General features: G+C 36.3%; 1 protein-coding gene across 1 annotated transcript; it reads right to left on the bottom strand.

Moving 5' to 3' along the window:
* Window positions 1–1,198: 1,198 nt before the first annotated feature.
* Window positions 1,199–9,558, bottom strand: LOC145770504 (ryncolin-1-like). The gene is made up of 7 exons (XM_082582169.1): window positions 9,474–9,558; window positions 8,489–8,596; window positions 7,464–7,603; window positions 6,508–6,604; window positions 6,315–6,411; window positions 2,412–2,479; window positions 1,199–1,575 (listed from the first exon to the last, which is right to left on the bottom strand). The coding sequence occupies exons 1-7, from the start codon at window positions 9,526–9,528 to the stop codon at window positions 1,316–1,318; spliced, it is 825 nt and encodes a 274-aa protein (XP_082438295.1). The 5' UTR covers window positions 9,529–9,558; the 3' UTR covers window positions 1,199–1,315.
* Window positions 9,559–9,832: the final 274 nt, after the last annotated feature.

The following is a 9,832-nucleotide window of genomic DNA, read 5'->3' as shown; positions in this document are numbered from 1 at the left end:
TCAAACTAGCGTCGCTTGATCTTGAAGCTTTTTCGTTCACGAAATCACGCGCTAACCCCTGAGCTACTGGGGCGGACCGATAGTTCATTTGGTTAACGCGATGGATGTGCAGAAATTGAACATGTAAATTATATTTGAAGCTTGAAAACGAAGACATGAACTAACCCGTCCAACGATGTTAGACACAAGATGCAGCACATTGATCAATTCAAAACTTGCTAGTAAAAAATGTATGGATTTAAAATTTACATTTCTAGTGATTGTGTTGGGTATGTTCCAGTGCTTTTAGTAATTCGCAACAAATGTTTGATTGAACAATGGGCGATCGATCGTTGTGGAGAATCACAGTAGCTGACACCTATTTAAGGTATAGGGCCGATGATGATGATGAAATGTTTGATAGCGCTGATGAAATCTCTCCAAGAATATTTCACCGTAAGGCGTAGGTTATATATAGTCAGGTTGTGTTCACAAAACTTTTGGATTTTATTTCGAGCTATCTAACTTTTTTTGGTTACTATTGCTCGCCGTTCCATACCAGTTGTGAAGCAATTCAAATGTTGAAAGTTTTTTTTTCATAAAAGAGCTGGAAATCACAGCCTGAAGGTTGGCTTACCGATTAAAAATATCTGGCGATTAAGCATGTTAATCCGAGGATAATTTTTTTTGTTTTGCATTAACCGTAATCCTCTGATTAGAATCCTTGATTATTGTTCCACCGATAAATTGATTCCCGATTAACTAATCAGATAATCAGCTTAATCGGCCGCTTAAGTGAAACGCTGCTGATGCAATCAACTCTTCGATCATAAACCTATTTTGTGGACTCGTCTCATCAGATTCTTGCTTTCATGCCATGGGTGTTGTTATCACAACAGCAGGACTGTCAATATCTGTTTATGAGGCCGCACTTTGTGGCTCATTGGAGGTTGGTGGATTTCATGCATAGCAATTTTTCATTTGCATAGTTAAATACATTAGGTCTAAATGTAGCGGCGATTACTCTTGAAATACTCTGAAGTTTTCCACTAGTAAATAATGTGACATGTTCGACTGTAATTTTATTTGCCTTTTACTATGTCGTTTCATCGTCTACAATCCTGTAAGTCAAACCAGTCCACTGAAATGCGTGTAAAATTTTAATATTCCGTAACAAACATACAAGTATGATGTACTTTCATCAGAACACTATGCACTGGAAAAAGTTATTTAAAGTCTTGTGAGCCTTGTCAGTGCTGAAATAATTTTTGTATGTTTAAAAATTCACACTTCTGAAAAATCGTGTGGGGTTTGATTATTATGAAACATTATTCTTCTACATTTTATTTTGGGGTTGTAGTTTCATCTCAACTTTCTTTATTGCAATCCCATGTCCTCCCCAGCCATTCCATATTATTCCTGAGTAATAAATAGTACCAACCCCTTTCGGAGCAGATCTTCCGTTCAAGCTGGATCTATAGCAATTTTTGTACCACCATGCTCCATTACTGTTCACCGCACAAGATCCATTGTCCGAGTCATTGTCTTGGTCTCTTGTACTGAATTGTTGATCATTGTGATAGGACAAGCCATCACCTGCGATCGGATTTATATTACATCTGTGACATCATAAACATTTATCAAGTAAATAGCTACAAACGAAAAATAAGCCTGCTGATAATGTCGCTTCATATGCTCTATTATCACTTGATGTGTCACAAACAAAAAGGCCCCTGTGTATTTAATGGTCACAATTTGCTTTCAACATGTTTCACCAAATAACATCATTTTTGTAATTTTTGCTTGATTATGCCTTAACTATTTGTTCTGTAAATGTTAACTTCAGCTACTACTTACTAATAAGATCATCAGAAAGTGCTTATTCAAATAGAATCCATAAATGTCTGTAAATGTAATTGATGCCACAATTATACTGACAGTAGCCCGTTAAGATGACTTGGAAATGTTTGTTTTGTACATTTTGATTAGAATATTTGGAGGAGCATTGTGATGACAAAAGTTAAATATAGCTTGGTGCATGGCGGTGGGATGGCGCAGCGTGTAAGGCGCTCCCTTTTCAATCATTCAATCCTGGTTCGACTCCCGGCTTATGCTGGTTGTTGACAAACACTGCTCAGTGCTCACCTCTACCCAGGGTGTAATAAATTGGGTAGGCGTAGTTGCTGAAGCAAAGGCGGCCGAGAGAAAGGAACTGGCCACCCTACTCTCCTTAGTGCCGAATACTTAGTATAATGAGAACCTTATCTTCTCATCCCCGGATCCTTGGATCAAGTATGGGACTCACCTTTACCTGGTGTATTGACAATAAGATTCAAGTAGACAAAAAGATTTCAGTGGGTAGAACATGCGTGTCATAGAACAACAAACAATTACTATTGTGACGCTATGAAAATATATATCAAATAACGAACCTGCTGTTCCGCTATACCCTCCAACGCTCAACCGAAAGTTAGAGTTGGAATTTCCAACAGAGAAGGTGCTGAAATGAACATTGTGTGATTTTAAAAAAGTCAGATATTTTGTGAGCCGCCCACAATTACTCCCAACACTCGATAGCACCAGAAAGCGAGCAAGCGAACTTCAATCAGTTTAACCGTACCTGTTACTGGCGTAGACCATATGGTCTCGCCTCTGCTAATTCAGCAATTTCACATAGAAGCAGTTACGCTAGAAACCTGAGATTTCTTGAATTTTACTTTTTTTCTTGCCCTAACTTTTAATCCCGATTATGTTGGTATCGGATAATTGTGAAGTTGACAATAAACCTTTTGTCACAGCCAGTTATGAAATGCAAGAAATTTCCTGATATTTAATAGCTTGATTGACAGTTTACTATTAATTTGCGGTTTCATTTTGTGTTTGTCACTGATATAATGATTGAGTTTATTTCCTTAGCTTGCGAAAAACGCTTTCAGCCATGCAAGTCAATGAAGAGGTTACGTTGATTTAACATCTATTAATGTCAAATTTACCTAAGCTGAGATTTTTGACTAAAGAATTTCGCTATCGCCTATCCAAGTCGAAAATAATTGCTACAGGGTTATGTACAATTATTCGACATTACTTCACGTGGAATCGACGTAAATATGTACACCAACCCATTAGTTACTTTCACATATGGCATTTTACGACAGTTCAGACGTGTGCACGCTGCATGAGGAGAGACCGCGCTTCGAATGAGTCATTTTTTGCTGGCAGACAATAATTAGGAAAGTAATTTGTTATTCGCGCAAATTGCTTTGTAGTGCAAAAAGTGCATGGAATACTGTTTGCACAGAAACGTAAATACAAAATTGATGAAATTCTGTGTTCAATGCAAGAAGACTTTCAAAATAAACTGTCAACTGAGAAATTTGACTAAGAAATGGCGAAAATAGGTCAAAAACCGAGTCTTTATCACCTATTCTACCTAAAATACACAATCACGAATATATTTTGCGAAATAAATTGATTGAAGTGATAGATAAGGCTTTTGACCAACGGCATACTTTTTCCCGTTGTTATTTGATATAAGCCGACGGAGTAATTAGCAATAAAAGAGACGTAGACCTGATGGTCTCGGCCAGTGACTCTTGCCTCTAAAAGGAAGCAGTAACAGATACGGTTAAAGACAATATAAACTTCTCATTTATCGCTTTATGCTTTGGCCAAATAGTATTTCTTTGGCTACGTGTCAAATTGTAGTAGAACACATCTGTTTGTATTGACTTCCAAGGCTTTAATAAACAGTTTGTAAACTTAACTCTACAGAACAAGGAAAGGTACAATAAAAATATTGCCCACTCTTTCAAACTACAGTATGTAACGCTTACAAACTAGTGCACAAAAGCACTACAGGGAGAATTAAATGTAGCAGGGTGCATTCAACCATTAAATTGGACAGAATTAAGCTGTAGCTAAACAGCTGTATGAATAGCAACAGAAACGCAATAACAACGCGATTCTACAATACGAAGTAAGCCCATTTATATTCCAATTTACACGTTGTTATATTTAACCATTAAGTTCATTGGTAGCCTGATTGGGCAAATATTATACTGTTTTATGGGATCATTGAGCAATTAACTTTACTAATTTTAGATACCGTACATTATTATTTGATATTAAAGCTATGGTAGAGAGTTTGCTATGTTGAACCATAGAGAAATAAAACAGAGTAATCTTAGCGGGTTTAACATACTTTTTTTACACACAAAAATATAACATCCTTAAAATGAACTCAAACGTTTTCGAAACGTACGTGTGTCCTCATCAGCAATTGAATCTGCAATATACATAAAATGAAAATCGCAAGATAAATTTGACTTTGCAGTACAACTGCAACGACACTCTGGACTGAAAAGCACAAACTGAACAAATGACACAAAAATGACCACGCCTAAACAATGCGGTGGAAAATAGATCACGTGAGGTGTAAACTACAGGCATTGGACAAACAATTAGAACACACACAAAAGAAACGATGAGCCACAGGCGAATAACTGCCGGTTAAGAGATGGATTGTTATGTTTGATTCTTATGGCTTTCATGATCTTAGTCTGAAAATCAGATCTGCCTCGAGAGATGATTTTAAATTGGTCGATCGAGACATTGTCTGCGCACGTTTCACAAGAGGCGATGTGCTCTTTAATTGCAATTTTAGTTGTTAGGTTTTTCAGACTAAGATCATGGAAGCCTTAAAGGTGCACTGCAACGAAAATACATTGCTTTTGTATTTGTAGATCTTTCTGAAATAAAACTTTTTTCAACAATTTTTTTATTTTTTGTGTTACCATTAATTAAAAAACCTAAAAAAAACTTTTTTAAATTGAATGATTCTGATTGGTCAAAATTATTGAGGACGTCATTGGCTGACAAAGGTCTACTGTTTTGCGTGCAAACACAAGGAACAAATCGCGTAGGTTCCGAAACAGCGAACAATTTTGTGCTAAGGGAGTTTTTAGGCCCTTAAAATAGTGGCTTCTTGTATGGCTCCCGTTTGTACTAACCGGGGAATCGTCAAAGGGATATCCTTTCATCGTTTACCTCTGAATAATGACGATAAGCTGAAGAAATGGATCTCGGCGATGAAACTCAAAAACCCACCTGTAAACAAGCACTGCCGTGCGTGCAGCAATCATTGTCTGGCCAGCGATTACCAACGTGATCTACAGACAGAGCTACAAGGCACCAAGTCCAGACACCTGCTCATCCCTGAAGCTGTTTCTTCTGTCTTTGATTTTTCAAGTTATGTGAAAACCACTGTCAATGCAGTACCCACAAAATTCGATCAACCTAGGTACAGGTCTGTGAGTACGATCGGGCGTTTGGATCGAATAGCAAAGCGAGAAAACAACAAGAATTTGAAACAGGTCAGTAGGACAGTAAAACATGGGCAGGGTAGGCAACTCTGAATACATAGGCTACTTTTAGTTGATATAAACCACTTGGTTCAAGCAAATTATTTTCCTGCATTTTTTTCAATGCAAATTTTCCATCCGACTGCTGTCCGAACTGGTGTTGTCAGAGCACAAATCAGAATGATGTTCTTCGCTGTCAAGTCGCCGTCTTTTTGGTTCAAAGAGAAATCCTTGTCTAGTTTCAGACATCTTGTTTGTGCTGACCTTCTATTACTCAATATACAATGACCTATGCTGCGTTTCTAAGGCAAATGCGTGAAGCTGTTTAGTTGGCTGCCCGCCTATGACGTCACAAGACACATAGCGCAATCAGTTGGCCGATTTTCAGTTGGTTTTATCTCCCAAACAAAAAGGCATATCAAAAATTTTTTTGAAAAATGTAATAGGCTACTTAAACACTAAAGAATCATCAAAAAAAATTTAATTTTTCATTACAGGTCCCCTTTAAGAATCCAACGTAACAATCCATCTCTCAACCGGCAGTTATTCGCCTGTGGCTCATCGTTTCTTTTGTGTGTGTTCTAATTGTTTTTCCAATGCCTGTAGTTTACACCTCATGTGGTCTGTATTCCACTGTATAATTTACTCGTAATCATTCTCGTATCATTTGTTCAGTTTGTGCTTTTCAGTCCAGAGTGTCGTTGCAGTTGTACTGCAAAGTCAAATTTATCTTACGATTTTCATTTTATGTATATTGCAGATTTAATTCCTGATGAGGATACACGTACGTGTCGAAAAGGTTTGAGTTTATTTCAATTATGCTTTATTTTTGTGTGTAAAAAAAGTATGTTAAACCCGCTAAGGTTACTCTGTTTTATTTCTCTATTTGATATTATACATTACATTGAGCATGCTGAAGGGATAAGCATCGCAGTAAAGTTAAATCAAATTTTGTTGATCGTTTAAGTTTGATACCTGTACTCAGCATAAGCAGTGTTGCCATTCCAATTTTCAAGATCAACACGAAGTTTATATGAAGCAGAATTTGTGATGGCGTGAATGTTTTCAAGTCCTTCAAAAAATGTTTATTTTAAAATCTATCCTGTTCCTCAACGCAGCTACACTTGCTATTAGTGTGTTAAACATAAGCTATTTTAAGACGTTTTACCTAACCAGAATTCGTTGTCTAAATTCCCAAATCCATTCCTGTACGCTTCCCAATCCAAATAAAAGTTAACTTCACCGGAAAATCGTTTTTGAAATACCTGAAATGAAACGTATGATCCCGAAGTTTGTCAAGTACGCCAAAACACGTTTATCTGTTTGTTATAACTGGTAGATTCACAACCATTTAAGATGTATACTTGGATTTATGAATTAGTTTTGGATTCATAATCTGATAACGACAAAATAACTTGTCAGTTGTCTGTCGAGATCAAATTCAAACCTGTTTATTTTGAACTTCAAGAGACATTACAAGCTTTTCGGACAAACATAAGCTGATATGTTTTATTTGCTATTTATCAACGAAGTGTAAGTTAGCACTTCAACTGATTTCAGTAAAACTACAAAACAACTTGTTTGTCTTTGTTTGCACTTTTGCAACGAGTGCTGGAAACGATACTTATCCTGATGAAGACCTAATTTTTTTTAGTATTCAAACTGAATATTTTCTCTATTTTATTTTCATGAATAAACCAGCTAATAATAGCTTCTTTACAGAATGTTGTTTTAAAATTTCACATTAGGAAGACAGTAATCAAAGAGGTGAGAATGAAATGCAGCTTATGTCACAATTTAATTAAATAAATTTAGAGCACTTCAAGCATCTGTACGAGGAACGTTGAGCACATTGCCAAGATATTTGCACCTAAAATTGATATCTAAGTCTCCAAATGCACATTTTGCGGTGTATATATTTTGCCAGGTTTACTAAGGTTCACGGTATAATTGCTGACAGAGCTCTGAATGTACAGTATGTTTTTCAAAATGACTACTGATTTGAGCACTTTCCGTTCTCGCCACTTCAATTGATACAGTATTGTTAAACTATCTTTGCATCTAGATAGGACAATTTGCTTGATAAAAAGCATATGCACGAGTGTATGTACACTGGTTCCTTACAAGCCATCTATCTTCGCCGTCAATTTCACAATAAACATTAATCAGCCTTCCATCTATAAACATTGGATTGATTCCTTCAGTCAAGCAGCCTTCCCATGATGTGCCGGTGCTACTGGAGTTGATTCGAGCTAAATTTTGTACTAGAAAGAAAAACAGAAAATAAGAACAGAACAAAAATCAAACTAACAAATCAGCGAGATCTCGCATTTGTCTGAAAAAAAAAAAGATAATTCAATTTCCACCATGGCCTTTAGAGTTACGGCTAGCTATGCCACATTTTGTGAGCAATTTCTACAAGGCCTACTTTTGTTTTCTTGATTTTTTCAAAAGTAAAGAGCTATAATATTTGTTGAGGTTACTAACAGTGTGCAAAAATAAAAAAATAAATTTTGTACACAACCAGCACCAATAGAGCGCTGCATGCAGCCGGAGCTCTGCAAACTCAAACAAACCTGAACACTATAATGCAAAACTATCAATTTACCGTACGTGGTTAAATAGAAATTTCAAAAGTTTTAGACGTAACTTTCAATTTTTTTCACCAGAAGTCTTAGAATATACCGTTGTATCATAAAAGCAGGGCTAAAGTTGCACTTAAAAAAAAAATACGATTAGGCTACCCTTCTTACTTTAAGTGTAGATTCACTAAAAATTGATGCGGTCTTTAATTCATAAAACTGATGCCGTATCCTAATATTTAAGTGCGATATAACATAAGCATGACATAAAACTAAAATGCTACAACAAGTTTCCCAAACTGTTTGCAACCTCAACAAACACTACAGTTCTTTACTTCTGGAAAAATCAAGAAAACAAAAGTAGACGTTTGAGACATTGCTCGCCAAAAGTGACATAGCTAGCCATTACTCTAAAGGACATGTTTCCACTCACATTACTTCATAGCAAACTAACACGTTATTATAACGAAGTCTTATATATAAACTAGGTTAAACAGGTTTTTACAGTAATTGTTAGGTTACACCCAAATTGACAAAATATGATTTAATATAAAACACAAAACAAACATATTTGATTCATTTTTTCGTCGAGGTTAGTCACTCGTTCTGACAAGTTGGAGATTTCCTTTGTACTTTTGGTTTGGTTGTCGCATCTTCCTGTCTCTCCCATTTCACCTACAAGTAGAAAATTTCAATTAATCGACTGTCTATGGTCAATGTATCTAAATCACTCCACATCCGCATGTGCGCATGACCAAAAACTGTAAAGGAAGTGAAGCAAACGGAAATGTTCTTTAGAGGCTAGAGCAAAAAAGTTTGCATCAGATGCCAGAAAGTGGTTCCAGATGAACAGATGACCTCTGTTCTGTTGAACATCCACGGTAATGACATGGCAACACATTACAAAGATGCAGGTTAGTAGAACCGCCAAAAACACGAAGACTGATGCAAAATTCAATTGTCTTAGTGTCAAAAAAAATCCACTGCATGCTCATCCTGTTGTTGATTCGGCGTAGTCTTTATGACATCACCAACGAAGCATACTCACACCGAAGGTTGGGCAATTGGGCATACCAACATTGCATTATTTAGTGATAAAACAAATCATCCGATGAAGCAGCTAATTTTGGTGACTAATACTTCCAAATGCACTAGCCGTATCCCACTGATTAGAAATCTTTATTGGTGATCTGCCATAAACTATGCGCAAGCTGATCTTTGTTTATCTAATGAGACGATTTCCTTCACCGGTTGTTTTAAAAATCTTTCGTTTGTGTATTTGACCTCTAATTACAAGCTTCAATGTTGAAAGTGAAAAAAAGCATTCATTTTAAACATTTCATGTGTTTAGGTTTAAAAGCAATAATACCAAAGTAAAGTAAAGAGGTGAGCTTGTCAACAACCAGCTTAAGTGGTATCGAACCAGATTATCATTACCGGAAAGCCATTGCATTATCCGCTGCTTTCCACCGACAATTTTAAAGTGTTTGTACCACACAAAATACACAAGAAAATTCTGCTCCTGCAAGTCACAAAACCACCTCAACTTCACCTTTCATTCCGGTTGCTCCAAGTTTCCCAAGAATACCGGGAAGTCCCTTCTCCATGACGTCATTATTACCACATGATAACGTTACTTCATTTGAGCAATGCACAAATGCAAACGACAAAACTAACCAATAAAAAGAGATGTCCATCTATTCAAATGCAGTTGAAGCTTACTCAATAAAAGATTATATTGTTCTACAATAATATATGAAAAAAAGAAGATGAAATATCTTCTGACAGGTGTCAAACCCACAACGATGCTTGATATAAATGACTCGGTTACATGTCTAGTAATACAAACGAATTTATTTTCAAACGAATCAGTTCAATCATAAACAGCTAAAAATCGATTTCGATCAGCTA

The sequence above is a fragment of the Aplidium turbinatum genome, chromosome 5 (assembly GCF_918807975.1).
Source record: "Aplidium turbinatum chromosome 5, kaAplTurb1.1, whole genome shotgun sequence".
Lineage (NCBI taxonomy): Eukaryota > Metazoa > Chordata > Ascidiacea > Aplousobranchia > Polyclinidae > Aplidium > Aplidium turbinatum.
Note: the sequence above shows the minus strand (reverse complement) of the source record. Positions and strands in the feature narration are given on the sequence as shown.